This window comes from Ovis aries, chromosome 18 (assembly GCF_016772045.2).
Source record: "Ovis aries strain OAR_USU_Benz2616 breed Rambouillet chromosome 18, ARS-UI_Ramb_v3.0, whole genome shotgun sequence".
Lineage (NCBI taxonomy): Eukaryota > Metazoa > Chordata > Mammalia > Artiodactyla > Bovidae > Ovis > Ovis aries.
Window position 1 is genome coordinate 67,053,711 of NC_056071.1, and position 23,785 is coordinate 67,077,495.

The window sequence follows — 23,785 nt, forward strand, 5'->3', positions numbered from 1 at the left end:
CCCCAGGCATGTGTGCACACACACACACACACACACACACACACACACACACACACACACGGCCAGTGAGGGGCAGGGGCCCAGTGAGCCCGGCACATGTGTACCCATGCACACACACCCACACGCACACGCGCGGGCACCAGCAGGCACTGCTCTCCACCTCCCACGGCTCTTGGGAGTTGACCCCACCCATCTCTCGAGGGGTCTGTGGGTGGTGGTCCCCCTCTGACGGCTGCTGCCCACTCCCTCCCGGAAGCTCGTGGACCCCCAGCGTCGAGCAGTGTGGCCCGGGCAGGTCTTAGGCGCCTGCCCGTTGCGGGGTGGTGAGGGAGACCTTCTCTGTGGGGCCGGGCGAGGCGGGGCTGTCCTGGGAAGGGGTGGTCTGGGGGCGGGGCTGACCTCGGGGGCGGGGCTGTCCTCGGGGGGCTGGGGCGAGCCCGCCCCTCACCCCTCACCCCAGCTGCTTCCCACAGCACGAGAAGTACACCAGCCAACTGCAGGTGAGCGTCAAGACCCCCGTGCCTAAGAGGGCTGAGGCTGTGCCCGAACAGGTGCCCTACTGCGAGGCCTCGACCCCCAGGCCAGAGCGGGGGGACCGGAGACCAGGACCAGGTAGGACGGCGGTGCTGCGGGGCAGGGGCGGGGCAGGGCGCAGCACCCGGGCCCTGAGCCCTCACCAGGAGCTGGCCTTTGACCCCCACCCCTGACGACCCCGCCCGTGTGTGCCTGCCTTCCTGCGCCCCCATAGGCATGCCTGTCCACTCACCCCGTCAACACTTGCTCTGCCCCCCGTGTGCCCCAGCACCCGTGTGGTCCAGTCAGACTGCAGGGGACCTCAGCTCCCGGCTCACTCATTTGTGGCCAGAACCAGAGCAGGGCCTGGGAGAGGCCAGCCCTGGGCAGGCCTGATGGATGGCCCATCAGGCAGAGGGCCGGGGCTGGGGACAGGCCTCCCCGAACAGCTGCTCTGCGGACAGGCTCTCACCGCCACCACGGGTGCAGAAACGGGGCTCAGGATGGTTCGTGGCTGGCGAGGGTCTGGGCGACTGCAGGTCCGAGCTGGGAGACAATGCCAGGGCCCCCCGCAGACCCCAGCATCTTCCCCAGCTACAGGTCTCCCCTCCTGTCGGCGATGGGGCCATGTGACCCAGGGTGAAACTCTCTCCCTCTGCAGAGGCGGCCACCTACCGCACCCCCCTGTATGGGCAGCCCTCCTGGTGGGGGGAAGATGATGGGGGCAGCCTGCCTGAGGACCGGCGCCAGGACGAGCCGTGCCCTGGTGAGCCCTGGGGGGCAGTCTGGGCCCAGGGCCCAGGGTGCTTTCTCGGCCATGGGGGAGGGCCGGTGGGGTGGCAGTGGAGCTGTTGGTGTCGCCTGTGGTCCTGAGCCCACGTCCCTCCCGTCCCAGAGCGGCCCAAGGACCTGGCTCAGCAGGACGGCGATCTCACGGGGACACCGGCCGGCTTCCGGGCCCCCTCGGAGCCTCAGATTTACTCCTTCCGGCGGGAGCCCAGCTACTTTGAGATCCCCACCAAGGAGGCGCCCCCCCCGCGGCCTCCAGAGGTGCCTGTGCATGAGGCGCCCACCAGGGATGCGGAGCCCAGCGGGGGCGGGGCGGCCCCCGTGCAGAGCCACGCCTGCTTCACCATCGAGTTTGATGACTGCAGCCCCGGCAAGCTGAAGATCAAGGACCACGTCACCAAGTTCCTGCGCCAGCGGCGGCCCCCAGGCAAGGAGGCCACGCCTGTGGAGGTGGTCTCCGCCGAGACCAAGGTGGCCGACTGGCTGGTGCAGAATGACCCAAGTCTGCTGCCCCGGGCCGGCCCCGGCGATGACCGGCACAGCACCAAGAGTGACCTGCCGGTGCACACGCGCACCCTGAAGGGTGAGCGCACGGCCACCAGCCCGGGCCGCCGGGCCTCGTCCCCCCGAGGCGTCTGCCTGTCCTGGGAGCTGCCCGCCCGTGCGGGGCTGTCCCGCGTGTTCTTGCTGCCCCTCTGGACTGTGTGTACAGGGCTCCCCGGGGTGGGTAGGGGGGCGCCGTGTTCCTCCTCTGGGACCGCAGGGGTCCTGTGTGCCTTTCCCTCCATCCCACCTGGTGGGTCCCCCCTCCACAGGTCACAAGCACGAGGATGGTACCCAGAGCGACTCGGAGGACCCCCTGGCCAAGGTGGCTGGGGCCCCCGGGGTCCCAGCGGAGCCCAGTGGGGAGCAGGCGCGGCTGCAGAGGCAGATCAAGCGGGACCCCCAGGAGCTGCTGCACAACCAGCAGGCCTTTGTCATTGAGTTCTTTGATGAGGACACGCCCCGAAAGAAGCGGTCCCAGTCCTTCACGCACACGCCCCCTGGGGACCCCCGGCCCGATCGGCGCCGTGGCCCTGGGCCGGCCGACAGGGACCGCCCGGCTGCCCCCGCCCCGGCCCGTGGGACCGGCAGCAGTTCGGGGCCGCAGCGGGCCGGCTCGCTCAAGCGGGAGAAGACGGAGGAGCGGCTGGGCAGCCCCTCACCAGCCGCCCGGGCCCCCGCCCGCCCCTTTGGCAGCGTGGGGCGTCGTTCCCGCTTGGCCCAGGACTTCGCGGCCCAGTGCCTGCGGGACAGCTCCCCGGCAGCCCGGCCGGGCCCCGAGAAAGCGCCCCCCACGCTGCCCGCGCCCCCCACGCTGCCCGCGCCCCTGACGCCCCGTGGGGCCAGCCCCGCAGCCCCCTCACCTCCACCGCCCCCGCCCGCCGACCCCCAGGTGACTAAGGCCCGCAAGCACGAGGAGGACGACAGCCTCAGCGACGCAGGGACCTACACCATCGAGACGGAAGCGCAGGACCAGGAGGTGGAGGAGGCCCGCAAGATGATCGACCAGGTGCCGTGCGGGGAGGGGGGTTGCAGGGCCCGGCCTGGGCACAGGCTCTGACCGCGGCCCGCCTGTCCCTCCCTGCAGGTCTTTGGGGTCCTCGAGTCTCCCGAACTCTCCAGAGCGTCCTCGGCCGCCTTCCGCCCAGTCATTAGAGGGGACGGAGAGGAGCTTGGAGATGGGGCGGCCCAGCGAATGGCCCTGCTGCAGGAGTTTGCCTCCCGGCCCGCGGGCATGACCCCCCAGGTGGAGCTGCAGGTGTGGGGCTGAGCCCAGACGCTGCCCGGGGAGGAACTGGGCAGGGAGAGGGCAGCACCTGGCCGAGGTCCCGGGCACTGGGTCCCTGGTCCTGGTCCTGCCCAAGCTGCGGGCTCCAGGCTCCAGTGCCCACCAGGGCTGAGAGGTCCAGGCCTGGGGCCCTGAGTCAAGTTGGGTGCCTGGGTGCACGTGTCCCCGGGGCAGGGCTTGGCTGAGTCTAAGGGACACAGCAGAGCCTGCCTGCTGACCTCTGGGCCACTGGGCCAGGTTGAGATGTGGGCGGTCGGGTCAGGGTCCTGCGAGGACCACAGGGGGCCTCCCAGCTGCTTCTCTGGGGGAACGGGGGGCAGGCACGGGGAAGGTGTGGGACCCGGATGTCACGCTGGGATGCTTCACCCTCCACCGCCTCTGGACCTCCCCGTGTTGCTCCAGCCTCTCCCCGCCTCATGCCCTTCTGCCTTCCCCTCCTAGGGCCTCGCGGTACCAGGCTCCCCCGGGGGTCAGAAGTGGGTGTCCCGCTGGGCTAGCCTGGCCGACAGCTACTCAGACCCTGGCCTGTCAGGTAAGTGGCTCCAGCATTGCAGCGGCAAGAGGGTGGCCTCAGGCCACCGACTGGACGGGTAGGCGCACGTTGCCGCCGGAGGAGGGCCGGCCCCCTGTGTGCTCGGGGGCCTGTGGGCAGCATCCGCTCCAACTGGCCCCCTTGTCTCTGCAGAGGACGGCCCCGGGCGCAGAGCCGCGGAGCTGGAGGGGATCCCGCCGGTGCGGCCACGGCGGCTGCTCCCGCAGCTGCCTAGCGACAGAGCGGACAGCCCCGCTGGCCCTGAGGTGGCCAGGAGGAGTGGTCCCGGGCCCCCGGAGGTGGGCGGCGAACAGGCCGGCCTCCTCTTGAGCCAGGAGGACCTGGAGCCTGACAGCCTCAGTGATGCCAGCGGCTCAGACGGTGGGCGGGGCCCCGAGCCGGGCAGGGGCCCCCAGGAGGAAAGACGCAGGAGTCCCCAGGAAGGGCCGGTGTGGACAAGGGGCCGGCGCTCGCCGAGGGGCCCTGGGGAGCCAGCCCCCACCTCTTTCTTCATCAGCGACCCGAGTGCAGAGGCAGCCCTCCCCAGGAAGGCCCCTGCGGCTCTGGGGCAGGTGGAGGGCCCGGGGCGGGCCCAGCCCAGCGCTCCTGCCCCCGACCACGACGGCACGTACGTCAGTACCAGCGGGAGGATGGTCATCCAGCTGCAGACGACGGGGAAGCCCCCAGAGCTCCAGGGCCCTGCCCCAGCACCCCCCAAGGAGGCCTTGGCATTCGTCCGGCAGGAAAGCTTCACCAAGGAGCCGGCCAGCGGCCCCGTGGCGCCTGGCCAGCTGCCCCAGATCCCCAGCCACCCCCTCCTGCAGGACCTGGCTGCGGCCCGGGCCGCACGCATGGACCTTCACTCTCAGGACACCCACCTGATCTTAAAGGAGACTGAGACAGCGCTGGCTGCCTTGGAGGCCCGACTGCTCTCCAAGTCCCTGGAGGAGCCAGAGGGGGAGGTGGGCAGCGCCCCTGGGCCGCCGGAGGACTCCTTGTCCGGGGACTCTGACGTGGACACAGCCAGCACTGTCAGCCTGCTCAGTGGCAAGAACGGGCCCAGCCCAACCGGCTCCCAGCCCACGGGGCTGCAGAAGGAGAAGCCGCCATCCCCGTCAGCAGCACAGGACCTGGGGGGCGTCAGCCTGAGCAGCGCCCGCGAGCGGCTCTCGGAGAAGCAGCGTCGCCCTCTGGGACCAGTGGATGCAGGCCCCGGAGAGCTGGCAAGACGCCTGGCCGCACGGCGTGGCCACGGCCCCCGGGGGTCCCCAGACTGGCCTGCCGAGGACCGTGGCTCCAGCCTCGCACACCCGCCCAGCACTGACACAGTCACTTCTGACCACGAAACCCCTGGGGCCACGGGGGCAGCTCGGCCCGGGACGCGCCGGAAACCCACGGCCCCACCACCGCCGACCGCCGCTGCCCGGGAGGAGCAAGGCCGAGGCTCGGCCGGCATCCAGAAGGCGCAGCAGACACTGACCCGCTCCAACAGCCTGTCCACCCCGCGGGCCACACGGGCCTCCCGGCTGAGGCGGGCCCGGCTGGGGGATGCCTCGGACACAGAGGCGGCAGATGGCGAACGGGCCCCCCCGGCCACCCCGGAGCCCGCGGGGCGGCCGGCAGCCGAGCAGGCCAAGAAGCTGTCCCGCCTGGACATCCTGGCCATGCCCCGGAAGCGGGCCGGCTCCTTCACAGGGCCCAGTGACTCAGAGGCGGCCCCCGCCCGCGCCGGCTTCTCGGGCCGCAGCGTCGAGCTGTACTGCCCCGGACGCAAGCCCACCATGATGGCCGAGGCTCGGCCCGCTGCCAGGAAGGCTGCCAACACTGCTGCTGTCCCCCGCCAGCCCTTCAGCAGGGCCCGCCCAGGAAGCGCCCGATACTCATCACCCAGTGAGTGCCAGGAGTGGGCGGGCGGTCCCGGGCTCGGTCGGCGCGGGTGGTGTGTCTGCAGCTTCCTGCGCAGCAGCCTGGCCACAGGTGTCGGGCCCAGTGAGGCCCTGGAGGAGCCGCCTTCCCCTCAGCAGATGCTTGGGCCCCCAGCTGGGTGTGCAGGGCGATGGGCCCCCCGCCGACCCGGCCGTCCTGAGCACGCAGGAAGCCCTGGCCGTCTCCTGAGTGGCGGGGCCCGCAGGGGGAGGGCCGGGTCCACCCGCTCCCTCCTGGGGTGTGGACCCCACGGCTGCAGTGGGGAGGGCCGTGGCCCTGGAGCTGGCCTCCTGCCAGCATGGACCCCCGCCTGCAGGGCCTGACCGTCCTGAGCGAACTGGTTGGAGGCGTCGGGTCTGCTGTTTCTTCACTGCCCAGCCCTGGCCCCGCCAGCACCCGCCTGCCAACTTAGAGCCCCTGCTGCGTGCGGGTCTGCTGGGGGCCGAGGCGGCGGTGGCTGGCCGGGGGTGAGGGACCGGGTGGGGCCAGGATGGCTGCGGGCTGGGGGCCACGCCTGCTTGGCCCCCGCCCTCCTGGTTCTGTGCTTGTGTGCGGCTGCCTTGGGGGCTCAGCGCTGGGGTGGCGAAGGATGGGGGCCTACGATGGATGGATGGGCTGGCAGGTGTAAGGGGGCCTGCAGCAGCTGAGCTTGGGATCCGACCAGAGGCTGTGTGCGGCCACCCGCGCGGTCCAGCCCAGGGCCACGGCTCATCTATGTGGAGAGGTTCACCCTCACCTAGGGTGTCTGTGGGCACCTCTTCTCTGCTGCCAAGGGCACTGGTTCCGATCTGGTGGGCACAGACCCACCCCCCAGACAGAATATGGCCTGTGCCCACTGCTCACCAGTCGCCACCCTGGGCTGCTTCGTGAGGGCCCTTGGACGCACCCGGCTGCCCATCCAGGCACGTGCCTCTGAGCCGGCGGGGGTCTGCTGGCGCTTCAGCTGAAGGGCTTCCGGGTGCAGGGGCGCCAGCTGCAGCTCGGCTCGCCCTGCCGCCCCGGGCCCTCGCCCGGAGGCCTGGGGGCAGCTGCGGTGCTGAATGCTGCTCTGTTCTGGTCTTGCTTCTGGAACCAACTCGCTCACCCGAGACGCGCGCCGCCGGCAGCAGGGCTCCGACTGCACGTCCACCTCCGAGGAGGAGTGCGGCTCCCGCCACGGCTCCCCTAAGCACGTTCGCCCCCACGCCTCAGCAGCCACGCAGACTCCGCGGGCTGGCGGCTCCGGCCGGGCGCGGCCCAGGGCCCCTGGCCTTCGGGACACGGATGACGAGGATGAAGAGCCTGATGCCTACGGTTTCATTGTGCAGACGGCCGAGATTGCGGAGATTGCCAGGTGAGGGGTGCCTCTCCTTGGGACTGGCTGGGGGTTCAGAAATGCCAGTCAAGTGGGTGGGCAGCTGGGAGTCAGGTGGGTGGATGATGGGTAGATGGGTGACGGATGTTTGGAAGGATGGCTGGATGGATGATAAATCGTTGTGTGGGTCATTGGATGATGGATGGTTAGATGGGTGGTGGATGGTGGCTAAATGAATTGATGGAGGGTGGACGGTTGGGGGGATGGGTGAACAGATGAATGACGGATGTTTAGGTGGATGGATGATGGTTGGGTGGACAGGTGAATTGACGGAGGGTGGACAGTTGGGTGGAGGGATGGAGGGATGGGTGGTGGGTGGTTGGATGGATGGGTGCAGATCTGCCCATAAGGGTGTGGGGAGGAACCTTGGGCACAAGGAAGGTCTTCACAAGCGTTTTATTGAAGATGGGTCCCTGCGTGCAGTCGCTCAGTGGAGGGTGCCTCCCAGTCAGGCGCTGAGAGGACAGTGCAGAGGTGCCAGAGAGACAGAGTGGCCTTTGACTGGGCAGCAGTCACTGCTGTGCCGGCCACTGAGAGTGGACGGATCTGGAGGTCTGCTGGGGGCGCCCTGGGCAGAGCCGGTCCTCAGTGGGTAGACCTGGCCTCTGGGGTGACCTTGATGTTGAGGGGCTGTGGGGGCCAGAGGCCAGAGCCCCTGCGCTGGGAGAGACGGGAGCGATGGTGGACAGCGGCTTGGCTGGGGGCTTGAGCAGCGCCAGGCGCAGTGTCCAGGGCAGAGGTGCGGCTCCAGCCTGGGGTCTTCGCGGGCAGCCAGGGGCAGGGAGCTGGTCCCCAGCGGGGCCCTAGCTGTTCCCTCCTCGGGGCAGAGGGATGAGGGGTTCGGCTTGTGCCAGGGGCTGTGACGTTCCCTCCTCGGGGCAGAGGGATGAGGGGTTCGGCTTGTGCCAGGGGCTGTGACTTGGCCCGCTGTCCTGTGGGGAGGTCCCTGGCCTCTCTGGGCCGGCCTGACCCTGACCCTTATTGGCGACCCCACCTCTGTGTCCCTTGGAGCAGGACCCGTGTGGTCCCGGTGGCCACAGGAGAGGGGGGCGTGGCCGGGGCCTGGAGGTGTCTCTGCCCGCCTCTCCCCGAGGCGCCCAGCGGGGCCCTGTCTCTCTGCTGATGCTAGCTCCAGAGGCTCTGTGCCCCGCCCCTCACCCGGCGGCCACCTCCTGGTGGGGCCTCCTGCCCCCGCCTGGGGGACCGAGTCCCCCCCGCCCCCCCGGCTCCTGTCCCCAGCGGCCCCCCCCATGGGGCCGGACTGGGAGGAGCCCACAGGGACCCGCCTTCCCTCCCGCCGGCTGCAGGCTGAGCCAGACGCTGGTGAAGGACGTGGCCTCCCTGGCCCGGGAGATCCACGACGTGGCTGGCGATGGCGACTCTCCAGGCTCCCCGGGGCCCGCCCGCAGCCCCTCCCTCAACAACGTGCCCAGCACCCCTGCCTCCACCATCTCTGCCCGCGAGGAGGTGAGCCTGGCCCTTGGCGGCCCCTTCCACGCCCCTCGTAGGCAGGGCTTAGGGGTCGTGGCTGGGAGCCCTCAACAGGGACCCTCACCGCCCTGAGATGGCCAGGTCCAGAACCGGCCTTCCTGGGGGAGGGGAGGCGGGAACCCTGAGTGAGTGGCGCTGTGGTCTGTTCTGCCCGCGGCGCGGTGGGCACGGGCCACTCCCCTGCTCCCCTCCTCTGCAGCTGGTGCAGCGCATTCCTGAGGCCAGCCTCAACTTCCAGAAGGTGCCGCCCGGCTCCCTGGGCCCTCGGGACCTGGACCAGAACATGAATGACCGCTGCGAGGATGCCCTGGCCAATAAGATCCGGCCCCGGAACCGCGAGGAGGCAGGAGCCCGCACCCAGGGGAGCCCCTCGGGGCGTGGAGGGGCGGGACCCTGGGGGCGCGGGCCTGCTGACGCCCAGGTCCCCACAGGTGATCTGTGATAACCTCATGCTGAACCCGGTGTCCCAGCTGTCCCAGGCCATCCGCGAGAACACGGAGCACCTCGCTGAGAAGATGAAGTGAGTCATCCCACGGTCCCACCCCCCGCAGGAGAGGGGCCAGGGAGCCACCGCTGCTTGGTGGATGCCCAGCCTGGGCCCCGGACATGGGTTCAGACATGCGCCTGTGACCCACGACCGAGCTGGGCGTCTGCAGACACAGGCCCCCCAGCAGCACGGAGAGAGGACGCTGCTGCCACCAGCCCGGGTCCTGCTCCAGGCCTCAGTTTCCCCTCGTGGCCGGTGGGGGATGGCGTGGGCCTCCCTGTGGCGGGCGGGGTGGCCTGGGAGGGCCTGTGCGGGGCCCCGTGGTCACCATCCTCTGCTTGCTCCCGCCCCCACCCCTCCGGGGACAGGATCCTCTTCCAGAATTCAGGGCGAGCATGGGAGGACTTGGAGGCCAGGATCAATGCCGAGAATGAGGTGCCCATCCTGAAGACGTCCAACAAGGTGAGGGCCCCCCGCCCCCCAGCCCGCTTGGCTCCAGGGAGACCAGGGGAAGTCACCGAAGCCCGGGACCCCAGCTCCTCCCCAGCCCCTGTCCCCGGGGGAAGGGTGAGGCTGGGCAGTTCGGCTCCACCTCCTCTTTGCTCTCCCGCTTCTAGGAGATCAGCTCCATCCTCAAGGAGCTGAGGCGTGTGCAGAAGCAGCTGGAAGGTGGGTGAAGCCCCGACCTGGGGGGCGGGAGGGCTGCCAGGGGCCTTGGTGGGGCCTGACCCACACCCATGGCCAACTGGTTGGAAGGACCCCCAGAGGGTGGGCCCGGTGGCCGGGCAGGGCCTCTGAGTGGCCTGGCGCTCCACACCCCCCCAGTTATCAATGCCATCGTGGACCCCAGCGGGAACCTGGACCTGTTGACCGGGAGCCGCGGCCCTGTGGGCTCGGCCCAGCTCGGGAGAGCCCGGCCCGCCGCCCCGGGCCTGTGTTCGCCCTCCTCGGCCCTGCCGCCCCGGAGCTTCCCACAGCGGACGAGCTGCGGGACCCCTGGCCTCCCCGACACCCCGTTCCGCCCTGACTTCCTCCCGGACGCCGAGAGGTTCCTGATCTAGGCGGCGGGGCCTCCCCTCCATTCCACCCACCGCTGTGGCCTCCTCCGGCTCGGACAGGTCACCACGAAGACCCCTACACGTGCCATAACCCCGTGAGTGGGTGCCCAGGCCCCCTCCTCAGCTCCCCCTGCCCCCCCTCACCCACCCTGCTGGCCTCCTGGCCCAGCCCCTGCTGCGGCCGCTGCCAAGGGCCAGCATCCTGCTGTGTCTCAGCGCCCATCCATCCCTGTCGTCGTGTCTTTAGCTTCAAGGAAGGAGCCGTTGAGCCATCGCAGCTGCGGCCCTCCCCGGCCTGGAAGGGCCCCGTCCCCCTCGTGGGCTGGGGGACGCCCGATTCCCGCCGGGCCCTCCGTGCTGGCCGGGACCAGCTGGGGGAGGAGGGGCTGGGCAGTGCGGGCTCTCAGTGCCAAACACAGGGCCAGGGGCCGGGCATGCCCCGTGATGCCCTCGCTCTCGGAGTGGGCAGAGTGCGGGCTGGACTGGGCAGACGCCAGTGGCCCAGGCAGGGGTGCAGCCCACGGGGACATCTGGGGCAGGGACCCCGCTGCTGCGAGCCTTTGGTGCCAACACAACTGCCAGACTCAGTGTGCGGGCCAGGCGGCCACGCACAGACACGCACACGCCAGGAGCACATCCACGCTCACGGCAGGCCCAGGCTCGCCCAGGGAGGGTGGCCGGCCCTGCCCCGGGCTCCCGGGGTTCAGGCGGACCACCCGGTGAGGCAAACAGTTGACCAAAGTGGCCAGAACCCCGGGCTTCCAGAGGCTCCCTGGACTGCACACCCCCCCCCCGTCCTCTGGACGCTGTGGGCATTAACTGGGTGCCCCTCAGGCCTCCGTGCGCTGTGGGGTGGGGGGTGGGTGGGTGGGGGCAGCCCCCCCCAACCCCCCCCAGGAACCGTTCATTTCTCAGGATCCTCTCAGCTGGGAACGAGCCAGGCAGCAGAGCGCGGCCCCTCCTTCCTGGGGGGCTGGTGTGTCTGGAGCCTCTAAGCCAAAGAGCCCATTGGCTGTGGCGGGTGGGCATGCGGCCGCCCCGCCGGGACCATCCTGGAGTGGGGGTGCGCCCGCCCCGCCTGGCGTGTGCACTAATGTTGATGGCGAGCAGGGGTGGGGGTGCTGGGGGCGGGACCCCAGGCCAGCGCGTGCAGGTCTGGGCCGCAGGGGGCGATGCGTGTCTGTGTTTCCGTCTCGCTGACGTGGCGCCCAGTGCCCAGGCCCTGTGCCCTTCCCCGACGTGCACGTGTGTGAGTGCAGTGGGGCCCCCGCCCGGCCCCGCCGCGAGCCTGCTGTGTCCGCACGGAGGAGGTGCCAGTCCTGGTGCCCCCCGCCCCGCATGCCCACACGGCTGTCCCCCGGAAGCGAGCAGTGGCCGTCTGCCCCCCGCCCCCCGTGGTGACCACAGTGTTTCTGTCGCGGCCCATGCTCCTCTCCCCCTTCACCCTGGGATCAGTAACTTATTTGTCTGGCTTCTTGGAGGCATCTCTGTGCGTTTGTCCTCAGGTGGTCTTATGGATGTCTTTCAGAAAATGGTTATTTTATAAGCCTTGTCATGGAACATGTTCTAATAAACCATTCTCCTGTCGTGCGGCAGCATGCTGGTGTCCGGCACCGCGGCCTCGTTTCTCCGGCGGTGGTGTTTGGGGAGGGAGGGGGCCCCCTGCAACCCGGGAGGTTCATGCCAGGGTCTCCCTTTCTGGCCTGCTGCTGTTGCTGCTGCTGCGCCGCTTCAGTCGTGTCCGACTCTGTGCGACCCCGCCAGGCTCCTCCGTCCCTGGGCTTCTCCAGGCAAGAACACTGGAGTGGGTTGCCATTGCCTTCTCCCTTCATGGTCTGGAAAATCCGTTTCGACGCGCAAGTCAGGCGCACTGCAGTGCAGAGACGCTGCCACCAGAGGGCGACCTAGGCGAGAAAGCAAAGCTGGGGAATGGCTGAAGTTTGCTTTGGAAAAAACGCTATTCAAGCCATTCAGCCACGCAGCGTCCAAGGGCGCCCTCCACACGGGCGCTGCCTGTAGACAGAGCCCAGGAGGGACGCAGGCCCTGGGTGCTGGGCGTCTGCTGCTCCCAATCCGTCCCCCTTTTATGGCTCAGGTGGCTATCTGACCTTTCTTGCTGACCCTCCCGCCCAGGAGCGATATGTGCCCACCTACAGGGAGGACACAGGCAAAAGGGATAAGGTGACTAGAGCAAGCATCCTCGAGGCCGCTCGGGGCAGTGGCCATCCTCCAGGAGGCACTTGACCTCAGCAGGTCCCCAGCCTGCTCTGTCCCCGCGAGGCAGCCCCAGTGTCGGCTCTTGGTCTTGCAGCCCCTGCGTCCTTATTGGCACAGGAGCCTCTGGTGTGTGTCCCCTCCTAGACTGCCTTGTTTGTGTCTGTGGCCACTTTCCAGAAGACCTCCATTTTGTTTGTTCTCAATGGCGTTTTCCTCTGACGAGATCTCTCCAGTCCTTAGATTTGGGTAAAAATGTTTTTCTTTTGTCTCTCCCTTCCCCCCGAGCTTTAAGGGTCTCCGTAGGCAGCTGCTGTCTTCTGGCACTTAGGAAACATCCTTCCATCGTCTTCTGGGTTTCGTTGCTTTTGTGCAGGAATCAAGCATCCCTTTCGCCCCTTTGTGGTGGCGTCTTTCTTCCTATTTCAGATTTTCCTTTGTCATTCATTTTCCAGTGGTTTGACAGTGTGCTCAGGAGTTGATTGTACTTATCTGTGCCGGGAGTTATGAAACTTCTGAGAAGGTCTCAGCTTGTCTGTCTTCCATCACTTTTGGGAAAGCCTCGTCCGTTCTTCAGAGCTTGGTCTGCCCCGTTTCCAGTCTTCGTTTCCTGGACTCTGTCTGTGAATCCCTAAGACCTTTACACCGTGTTCTGTGTCTCTCATGCGCTTTCGTATATCTCCTGTGCGCTTCAGTCTCTTATTTCTTCTGCCCTAAGTCACAGTTCAGATGCCCCAGGTGGCGCCAGCGGTAACGAACCCACCCGGCAGTGCAGGAGACAAGAGACGTGGGTTCTGCCCCTGAGTCGGGAAGATCCCCTGGAGGAGGGAATGGCAGTGTTCTGGCCTGGAGAACCCCATGGACAGAGCAGCCGGGTGGGCTACAGTCCATGGGGTCGCAAAGCGTCGGACGCGCCTGAAGTGGCTGATCCCAGATTGCAGTTCCGTCCTGCCTTCATCTCTGTCCAGCTGCCCAGTGGCCCGTCTCTTACACGATTTAGGTGTTTTATTTTTAGCTCTATAATTTCTGTTTGATTTATTAAAAAAAATTATTTCACATCTCTAGGTGAAAATTCCTGACTTGTCATTTATTGTTCTGAACATATGAGCCGTATTGAACACAGAGGTTGTATCCAGTAGCTTCGGAACCTGGATCCCCTGCTTTTGTGCTTGGTTCTGTTTCTCAATGTGCCTGGTGACTCTTGACTTTGAAAAGTGAACAGTGGAATCAGGTGACAGATACTGCGAGTGGAAACAGTGCAGGCTTCCCTTGTGGTCAAGTGGCTCCATGGCCCTCATGCAGGTTGGATCCCTGGCTGGGGAACTACAGCCCACACCCGCGACTGAGGGTTCACATGTCACCGCTCAACCAAGAATCAGTTCAGCCAGGCAAATGTATAGATAAAAGTAAACAGGGACTTCCCTGGCGGTCCAGTGCTGAGAATCCGCCTGCCAATGCGGGGCACACTGATTTGACCCCCGGTCATCTTCCCGGTACGGGAAGATGCCACGTGCAGCGGGGACACGGACCCCGGGGAGCGCAGCTACTGCGGCCCATGCGCCCTGGGGCCTGCGCTCCGCGGCCGAGAACCCGCCGCCGCGAGACGCCCGCGCAGCGCCCCTGGCGGCAGGCCCCCGCTCCGCAGCTGGAGAGCGCCCTCGTGCGGCCGCAAAGAACCCGTGCCCCACAACAAAGACCCAGCGCGGGCGAACTCTTCGTTAACTTCAAGATTTTTCTTGAGGAAAGTGCAGTCTCGGCTGCTACTGCTGCTGCTGCTACGTTGCTTCAGTCGTGTCCGACTCTGCGCAACCCCATAGACGGCAGCCCACCAGGCTCCCCCGTCCCTGGGATTCTCCAGGCAAGAACACTGGAGCGGGCTGCCACTTCCTTCTTGCAGTCTCTAGGCGACGCTGTGTGTCTCCGGTGAGGGTCCCCTGTCCTCCGCCGGAGGGACTGAACTGGCCTGAAGCTGGCTTGAGACGCGCTCAGGCTGCTCCACCTCCCGATTGCCTGGTTCTGGGCTCAGCCCTCCTGGGGTCCCGGTGGACAGTCAGAGGAGCGGACCAGCTTTCTCCTCCTCTGACAAAGATCCTGAACGCAGTTTTGTCTTCCTGGAACCATAATACAGTTGTGCTTGGTTCAACGTTTCATCCACGCCATGCTCAGCCTCTGAGCCCTGTGCAACATGAGAGTCAACAAACACCCCAGGAGGGAAGCACAGAGTGCCGGGGCTCTCCAGCTCCCCCTGCTCCTGTGGATCTTGACCCTACAAGCCCTGGTGTCCCGGGCAGGCCTGAAGGCTGGTGCCCCTCCCCCTGCTAGCTTTGTGAGTCTGCCCAGACCCAGCCTGTCCACGCTGGATCTTTGCAGCCACCCTCGCCCAACTGCTCCGCCTCTGCCTCACAGCTCCATCTCTACCTACTGGGAAGCCCACGAGTGCTGCTGAAAATAAAATGAAAATTAGACACAATGCTGAGATAAGACAGAAAGGGAAGCCCCAGTGCACCAGAAGGTATGTGGGAAACGAGGTGCAGGATGGATAAAGAAATGGGTAGAGCACCACTTCCGCGGGCCGTTAAGGTCCATAAAAACCCCTAATGTCGAGGCAGGTGATGTTTTCTGTCCGTACAGCGTCAGAAGATAAGGCTTGTGCCTGGCAAGAGGAGAGTTGATATTAAGAATCCTGTTCAGAGCTGGGTCTTCAAAAGTTTGTACATAGAGAGAAAGGGGCCAGAAAAACTCCCCATAGCCCCAGTGACAGGGCAGGGACGCCTGTCTGTTCCCAGGTTCTGGGTGAGAGGGGGATAAAGTCTGCAGTAAGAAACAGACCTTGGGGAAAGCTGACCAGCAGATGAACAGAGCTGTAGAAACAAGCAGTAGTGGGAAGGTTGATGCCTGGAAATCGGCCAGACGCAGAAAAGGAAAAGCTTCCGTGTAGACGGAGCAGGGGACTGTGAGGCATGGAAGCTACAGAGCAAAGGCTCTGCACACAGTTAATCCGAGTTTCAGTGTGAGGATAAAGAAAATGCATAGCAGGGATATTCAAAGAGACAGTAGCTGAGAACTTTCAAGAAATAATCAGAGGCATAAATTCTCACCAGTCCCAGGAGCGATGTATACGAGTAAACTTTGGTGACTTTCCCCGTGGTCTAGTGGCTAAGAGTCTGCCTTCCAGTGCAGGGGACACAGGTCTGACTCCTGGTCAGGGAAGCTTCCACATTCCATGGGGCAACTAAGCCTGTGGGCCACAAATACTGAAGCCACGTGCGGCAACGGCTGACGCTCATGGGCCTAGAGCCTGTGCCCCATGGGAAAAGTCATGAGAAGTCCGAGCACCACAGCTGGAGAGAAGCCCCCTGCTCTCCATGACTAGAGAAAGCCCTTGAAGCAATGGGGGCCCAGTTAGTAGACGATATATGTATATATTACAAAAAAATTAAAGTCAACATATTCAAACTATTGAAAGAAAAGAATTGTCAGCCAACAGTTTTGTACCCAGAGAAACTATCCTTTGAGAGTGAGAGGGAAAGTGATGATTTCTGAGAATAAAGCTTGAGGATTTACCACTGTTACAGCCACCGTGCAAGGATCATTCAAGGATAATTTCAGGAAGAAAAAACAGTTCAGAAGGAAGCCGCGGCATACGAGAAAAAATAGTAAATAAACGGACAAACGCGCACTAAATCTGAGTGATTGTTGAGAGCTAAAGAATTATAGTGACTGTGAAGGATTACCCTCAGAAAGGTGAAACTAAGGTGCTAGGGAATAAGTGAGATGGAACCCTTGAAGAAATAGCTGGAAGAAAAAAACCCCAGTCTCATTTTCTTGTTCAAAAAGGTGGAGGGATCGATGAATTCTAGACTCTGAAGTCAAGTACTGGGTGAAGTATTTAAGGTAGCCGCAGAAGCCTAGGGGGCTTCCCAGGTGGCGCGAGTGGCAGAGAGCCTGCCTGCCGATGCAGGAGATGCGAGAGACACAGGTGTGATCTCTGGGCCAGGAAGGTGCCCTGGAGGAGGGCACGGCAGCCCACTCCAGCATTCTTGCCTGGAGACTCTCACGGACAGAGGTGCCTGGCCGGCTAAGTCCATGGGGCTGCAAAGAGTCAGACACGAGAGGCGACTGGGCATGCACAGAAGGATAGGACGATACGGGAGCGTTTCTTTCAGCTACTTGGTGGATTAAGAAAGTGGAAGCCAAGAGGTTGGATCAAGGACAACGGAAATGCTTTGCTGAACGCCAAGGAACAGACTCAGCTGGACTTGGCCCAAGGTTTGATGGCCTCTGGCAGAGGCCCTGGCCCACCCAAGGGGGGCGGGGGTGCGCAAAGCTGGGCCCTCTGTAGGGGCTACATGCTATGTGTCAGGCTACAAAGGCAGAAATCCATCTGTCTTAAAGTTGAAGAAACCTGTCTGTCTCTGCCCCAGCTTCGGATGGAAAAAAAAAGAAACCTCAAACTCTCTTGTGCAAAGGGAGTCAGACAGAAAGTCTCAGGCCCTGCCTGGTATATGTGGATGATGGAGGAAAATGGGACAGACACGCATAAGGAGGAACTCGGCACCCCGTCCTGCAGGCACCCACAGACCCGCGGAGAGGCGAGCTCAGGCGAGCACTGCTGGGCCGGTGTGCTGGAGAACAGGGTCTCACAGCCTGCGGAGGGTGTTAGCCACGCTTTGCTGTCTGTGAGTTGATGCTTTATCACCCCCCTGAGGGCCTATCAGCCATCTCTGAGCAAAGGTACTCACCTGTGGGTACCTGGGACCCTCACATGGCTTCAAAGGACACACTCATCTCGCTCACATGACCCGCTTCTGGGGCTGGGCCCTTGCAGACACGACTGGCCTGAACCTGCTGGCTCTACCTTGCCCCTCCTTCCTGCAGAGCCGCTGCCACGGCTCTTCCTCACAGTTCACTCCCTGCCTGTGACTGGCTGGGTACCTCCTGTGTGCCCTCTGGGGCACGCCTTCCTCGCCCCAGGGAGCTGCGAACTGCTAGGTATAGAATGATTCAGTTATGAGACTGCCTGGTGGCCCAGCAGTTCAGACTCGGCGCTCCCAGCACAGCGGGCCCAGGTTGAGTCCCTGGTCAGAGACCTGGATCCCACAAGCTGCAACCAGACGCTCACGTGCGGCAACTAAGACCCGGCGCAGCCAAAGGAATAAATATTTTAATAGAAATATAATAAAATGAATAAGTTATAGGGATGTTATATACTGCACAGAGAATTATGTTACATTGTAACAACTTTATATGAGTGTAATCTATAAACTTGTTGAATCACTATGTCTTACACCTAAAATTAATGCAACATTGAAAGTCAACCACACTTCAACTGAAAGGTGACTGCAGCCATAAAATTAAAAGGTGCTTGCTTCTTGGAAGAAAACCTATGACAAACCTAGACAATGTATTAAAAAGCAGAGACATTACTTTGCTGACAAAGGTCAGAATAACCAAAGCTATGGTTTTCCCAGTGGTCACGTATGGATGTGAGAGCTGGACCATAAAGAAAGCTGAGCGCCGAAGAATTGATGCTTCTGAACTGTGGTGTTAGAGAAGACTCTTGAGAGTCCCTTGGACTGCAAGGAGATCCAACCAGTCCATCCTAAAGGAAATCAATCCTGAATATTCACTGGAAGGACTGGTGCTGAAGCTGAAGCCTCTAATACTTTGGCCACCTGATGCGAAGAGCTGACTCATTGGAAAAGACCCTGATGCTGGGAAAGATTGAAGAGAGGAGAAGGGGACGACAGAGGATGAGACGGCTGGATGGCATCACCGATTCGATGGACATGAGTTTGAGCAAGCTCCGGGAGACGGTGAAGCCTGGAGGGCTGTCGCACACGGGGTTGCAAAGAGTCAGACGTGACTGAGTGCCTGAAAAAAACAACAAAAGTGGGGGAAAACAATAAAAGGAAAAGAAGACGGCCTTGTAATGTTACATATGGGGTGGGAATGATCGATAGGAACTTCCTTCCTGAAGGCTGGCAGGGATGACGTAGAGGATGATAGAATCAGAAGGCCGAAGGGGCTGGAGCCATTCGCCACGAGCTGAAGCATGGGGAGGTTGCGGGGCACCCAAGTGTCCATTTCCCCTCAGGTTGCCCACCAAGTGCGAGGGAGGAAGTCGGCTGAGAACCACCAGGCTTGTGTCTGAGAGTGTGGGAGCTGGACCCCACGGGGGCCCCGAGCTCGGGGGCGTGCGTGACACAGTGCCTCCGGCAGGCACCCTCCCCGGGGCTCCATCCGTCTGAGACTGGATGTGGTAGGTGAGAAGTAAGTTACTGAGTAGGACGCTTCTGCGGCTGATGAGCAGCAGGGCGAGAAGTGCCGGCCAGGGCGCTGACGGCTACAGTTTTACAATCGGAGGAAGAGTGGGGAGGGGAGAAGACGCCACGCTTGCATTATCGGCTCTGCCTCCAGGTTGAGCAGGGGAATTTCCTGTCCCTACGTGGTCAAGCTAGGTCCACAAATTACCAGTTTTCATGGGTGGAGAGAGCACGTCCTAGGGCTCATTAACTTACTGAGCTCCCTGGCAGGATGCGGGCCTCATGCCACCTTGTCTTATTGTGTGAGGGCAGGTCCCGGGCTTCTGCTGAATGGTTTTGTTGCTAAGCCAGCCTGCTTGGTTTTGTGGTTAAGCAACCCGGCTTTCTCGGTTATCATTAACTTCCAGGGGTCTCTCAAATTTTCTGTTAACACTTCCCCAGTGGGAGTAACTGTTTAATCACCCATGTTGTCCCTTCATTCTACCCCTGTCGTAACCAGGTTTTACAGCTCACTTCTCAATCCAGGAGCCCGGGCAAGAGGAACAGACACTCCATGAGCGGAAGGGGAGGCGGTGGGAAGCTTGTCTCGGGGGGGTGAGCATGAGGAAGTGATTTAAGAGACATAAAAACCAAACTCAACGTGGGGACCTCAACTGGAAGCAATAACAAATCAGCTATGAATGAAAACTTGGTGGCAATTAGTGAAAGTTGGTGGAAGTTTTAACATCACTATAGACTGATGTCTAGTGACCCCCAAATTCCTACCTTTAAACCCCACCCCCCAGTGTGATGCTAGTAGGGAGCGAGGCCGTGGGGAGGTGATTAGGTCATGAGGCTGGAGCCCCTGGGAATGAGATTAGTGCCCTCACAAAGAAACCCCAGGGAGCTCCCTGGCCCCCCCACCAGGAGGGAGGAAGGCAATGAGAAGGTCCAGCTGTGCAGCACGAAGCAGCGGAACCAGACACCCAAGCGGCCGGCACCTTGACATTGGACTTTCAGCCCCAGATCTGTCTAAGCCCCTCAGTATGTCACAGCAGCCGGGATGGATGAAGATAAGAATGAACCGTGACATTGATAAGGAGTTGTTGCCTTTGTTAGGAGTGATCCTGTAGGAAATTTGTTTATTTAGAAAGGCACACTGAAGTATTCAGAAGTGAAATGTTCCCCATGTCCTCTGTTCATTTATTTTATTTTTATTGAAGTATAGTTGATTTATAATACATTATTATATAAGTTTTGGGCTTCCCTGATAGCTCAGCTGGTAAAGAATCTGCCTGCAATGCGGGAGACCTGGGTTCAGTCCCTGGGTTGGGAAGATCCCCTGGAGAAGGGAAAGGCTCCCCACTCCAGTGTTCTGGCCTGGAGAACCCCATGGACTGTGTAGAGTCGGACTCAGCTGAACGACTTTCACTTCATTATATAAGCTGCAGGTGAACAATAGAATGAGTCACAGCATTTGATGGTTAGACTCCACTTGTCGTTTTTATAAAAAATTTGGCCATAGCCCCTGTGTTGTATAATTCCTCTTCAATTTAAAATTCCTTTCTGGGGGCTTCCCTGGTGGCGCAGTGGTAAAGAATCTGCCTGCCAATGCAGGAGACATGAGTTTGATCCCTGGGAGGATCCCACGTGCCATGGGGCAACTCAGCCCATGCGCCACAGCTCCTGAGACTGTGCTCCAGAGCCCAGGCTGCGACTGCCAAAGTCCGCGCACCTTAGAGCCCCTGCTCCACAAGAAGACAGGCCACGGTGAGGTGGAGCTGCGCGCTGCAGCGAGAGGGGGGCCCCACTTGCTGCAGCTGGAGAAAGACCCTGCGCAGCCTCAAATAAAAAATAAAATAAGTAAATGAAATGAAAATTCCTTCCTGAAGCAGAGGCGGTGCGTGTCGGCAGCCGTGGAGTCTAAGCTGCCTGTAGTGGCTGTTCGTTATGCTCTCCCCTCCGGTCTGCGTGTCTGAGACTTTCTGCAGAGAAAAAGTCTAATGAAGCAGCGGAGTAAGAGAAGATGCTGCTACACTCAGAAAACTGATGACTTCAAACCTATGAGAAAAAGTCAACAAATCTCCACTAAAAGCAGCAAAAATACGAGCAGGGCTTCACAGAAGAGGAGAGCCCGTGACCTGCCAGCACGCTCCGTGGTCAGGGGCCGGAGGGCTGCAGCCACGCCGACGCTGCTCCGTGTCTCCAGATGCAAAGACCACAGAGTATGGTGGGACACTCTTCTGAAAATACCCAGCACCGTCTTGGAAAGTGAGGATATTAATGAAGGAAAACGGGCCAGTAGACTCAGGTATCCAGTGACCCTACCCGGGAGCAGAGGCCACCTCGGCTGTGGTCAGGAGAGGAGGGCAGACCCCCAGGCTGAACTGGGACAGGGTGTCTGGAAGAAGGCGCAGGGGTCTGGGGGTAGCCACTGGCATCTTCCCCTTTCACCTCTCAGCGCACTCACGCCGGCCCCAGGACTCTGCCGGGGAACTGATACCCTGTCCATGGCCACACGAAGGTCAGCACCCTGGACAGGGCCCCTGCAGCCCTGTCCTGCTGGGGTCTCACAGGCAGGGCCTGGGCATACACCCAGACCTCATCCAAAGAGGACTTTGAATGAAGGAGTGGGAAAGGGTCCTGTCCTCAGAGAGTCCCAGGCAGACGGGAGAGGGGGTGGGGCTAGGGAGGCAGAGACCTGCGCTGGAAACCCAGGCTGAACAAACTATAGCCAGCCTGCCTTTTCAGACAGCCCAGTGAGGGGCCGATCTGCATTCTCCAGGATGGAGGTCCCAGCTGCCTCCATTTCCCAGACTCCCTTGCAGCTCGATGCAGCCGTGTGACTAAGTTCTGAATCATGAGACGTGAGTGGAAGTGCCCTGTGAGACTTTCAGGATGTCTTCCAGGATGTCTGCCCTTATATCCTGCTCTGCTAGGAACAGGAGGCAATGACTGAGCTCCGGCAGTCATTGTGAGGCCATGAGGCGGCCAGTTAAGCCCAGGGATTGGGAACTGAGAGTTGGAGGGGCCTGGTTCCCAATGGCTGCAGAGCCAATGCCATCCCTAGGCTGCCAGTATTACGGAGAAATAAACAACGTTGCTCAAGACCTGGTTCTTCGAGTCTTGATGCTTGTGTACAAGCTAAGTCATAACTTCAGTCATGCCCAAGTCTGTGCAGCCCGTGGGTTGTAGCCTGCCAGACTCCTCTGTCCATAGGATTCTCCAGGCAAGAATACTGGAGTGGGTTGCCATTCCCTTCTCCAGGAGATCTTCCCGACTTGGGGATCGAACCCACGTCTCTTAAGTCTCCAGCATTAGCCGGTGAAACACTAGTGCCACATGGTTGGCACCAAACCTAACTCGGATGCACCAGCCTGTGACTTGGGGATGGGGGTGGGGAGGGATTTTCTCTGGCCGTGAAAGTTCTCAGCCCCACCCTCTAGCCAGCTCACCCGGCTCCAGATGTCTGTCAAGGGTGCAGAGGGAGGTACGGAGGATGAAGAGGAAGTGGCCAGAAGGGGAAACAGCAGGCTGCAGAGAGGAGGCAGGTGGGAGGTGATCGCGGTAATAGCCTGCAAGCTGAGGGCCTGCGTCTGTGGCGAAGCCAAGATGAACACCAAGGCGGGACCCTCGGAGGTAAGGGCCAGCGAGGCCGGATGGGAGGGCCGGACCGAGAGCCCTGAGAAGGGGGCTTCGGTCCACTGCCTCCTGACCGGTGCTGCCAGCTGCCCTGGGCCCAAAGGGCCATGAAGCTCCAGTGGGTCGTCCTTTCCTCCACTGGTTTCTGCAGCCAGGACCACAGGGCCTGGGGTCTCCCGGCGAGCTCAGCCTGGGGTGGGCAGCTGCCCCCCAGGCCCTGCAGGGCAACCAGTCCCACCCTTTCAGCTGGGACCTGCCCACCACAGGGCGGGGGGAGCACAGAGCTGCCCCCTGGGGTCTCGCAGCCCAACACAGGCTTGCGATGCCAGCGCTGCTAGGCCACCCTCTCCCAACAGCCAGTCCCACCCCTGGACACACGGGGTCCTCATGGTCGAGCTGCCCAGAGCCCCCTGGATGGCAGGTCTCCCCAGGCCCTTATAGTTCACAAGGGGGTGGGTGACCTGGAAGGTGTCTCAGCTGGGCGGCCCCCCAGGTGGGGCTGTGGGGGCAGGGCACTCCCACCTTTTCGTGAGCCTGGCTCAGGAACTCGCGCAGGGCTGCACCCTGATAGCCTCTCTTGAGCATCAGTGAAGGGTCTGGGGAGCCCTCCCTGGGGTGAGGAGGGGAGTGGCAGGCCCCCCCCACACTTCCCTCTTCAGGGTGTAGGGACTCCTGGTGGGGAGTGCCAGGCCTCGGGCTCTGAGCCCCTTCTCTCATTCCAGGGCCCCCCACCCCCCAGGCCCAGCTCCCATGGCTGCCCCTCCCCCATGGAGGCGGGCTGGGGGCCCAGCGGGAGGACACCCCCAGAGCCTGGGGCCTGTGCAACAGCCTGGCTCCCTGGGCCCCAGTGCCCAGCTGAGCTGTGCTCACAGGCGGGCAGCGTGACCCCAGCCCCAGGCCCCAGGCGTCAGTGGCCACTCGCCGTCAAGGCCAGGAGAGAGGGCTACACCCGCCCCTCATGGAAGCCTCAGAAGTTGGCTGGTGGTGGGTGCGGGGGAGTGGGGTTGGGGCGAACACGTCTCTGTGCATGGACCACGCCCCGCACTCCAGGGAGGGCAGCCTCAGCTCAGAGCTGGGGAGCATCCCACTCAGGGTGGCATTTGAGGCTGCTCTGAGGAGGGGAACAACTCCAACTGGGATCCAGTCTGCCTGGCTTCCAGCTCCTTGTGAGAGTGTCCACTCTGAGGGGACAAGACCTGCGTCCCCAGCTGGCTGCAGAGTTCTGGGGCGGAGAGAGACCCCCGCCAGCATCAAGGGGTCCTGACTCAGCCCCCAGCCCCCGGCCCCCAGAAAAACAGCCGTCTCTTCTGTGCCCGGCCCCCATCCAGGACCAGGGTCACTGCCCGGCTCCCAGGAGGGGCCAGCACAGGGCCAGGATGGGGGCCCAGCCCGGGAAGGGAAGCAGCTATTTATGAACCAGCATCGAGAGGACCCAGCCTGAAAGCAGAAATGGCAGCAGACGCGCTGTGGTTGAAACGAGGAACTGAGATTCAGACGCCCACATGGCCGTGGGGGGTGCCGAAAGGGAAACCGGCAGGTCATATGCGGCCCAGGCACACTCAGGACACACACACACATGCACACAGACACGCACACACAGAGAGACATGCACACACACAGACACAGACACACACAGGACACACACGCACACATAGACATGCACACACACAGGACACACACGTACACACAGGACACACACACAC

The 23,785-nt window shown here is 62.6% G+C and overlaps 2 protein-coding genes across 6 annotated transcripts in view; both read left to right on the top strand.

Annotated features, from left to right (window-relative positions):
* CEP170B (centrosomal protein 170B) overlaps nt 1-11,579 on the top strand; it is a 24,826-nt gene extending 13,247 nt beyond the window's left edge. For 2 of the 4 annotated variants that reach the window (XM_060401503.1, XM_027957469.3), the window contains exons 6-19: nt 474-612; nt 1,175-1,279; nt 1,409-1,885; nt 2,118-2,854; nt 2,933-3,103; nt 3,575-3,665; nt 3,819-5,555; nt 6,681-6,924; nt 8,253-8,412; nt 8,636-8,779; nt 8,868-8,956; nt 9,292-9,385; nt 9,541-9,592; nt 9,749-11,579. In XM_060401503.1, the coding sequence (XP_060257486.1) occupies nt 474-612; nt 1,175-1,279; nt 1,409-1,885; nt 2,118-2,854; nt 2,933-3,103; nt 3,575-3,665; nt 3,819-5,555; nt 6,681-6,924; nt 8,253-8,412; nt 8,636-8,779; nt 8,868-8,956; nt 9,292-9,385; nt 9,541-9,592; nt 9,749-9,984 (4,476 nt within the window). In that variant the 3' untranslated portion in view covers nt 9,985-11,579. Of the gene's footprint in view, nt 1-460; nt 613-1,174; nt 1,280-1,408; nt 1,886-2,117; nt 2,855-2,932; nt 3,104-3,574; nt 3,666-3,818; nt 5,556-6,680; nt 6,925-8,252; nt 8,413-8,635; nt 8,780-8,867; nt 8,957-9,291; nt 9,386-9,540; nt 9,593-9,748 lie in introns of all 4 variants that reach the window. The other 2 variants (XM_027957470.3, XM_060401505.1) reach the window with 2 other exon arrangements.
* PLD4 (phospholipase D family member 4) overlaps nt 10,589-23,785 on the top strand; it is an 18,760-nt gene continuing 5,563 nt past the window's right edge. For both annotated transcript variants that reach the window (XM_027957472.3, XM_027957473.3), the window contains exon 1: nt 10,589-22,079. In XM_027957472.3, the coding sequence (XP_027813273.1) occupies nt 21,906-22,079 (174 nt within the window). In that variant the 5' untranslated portion in view covers nt 10,589-21,905. The remainder of the gene's footprint in view (nt 22,080-23,785) is intronic.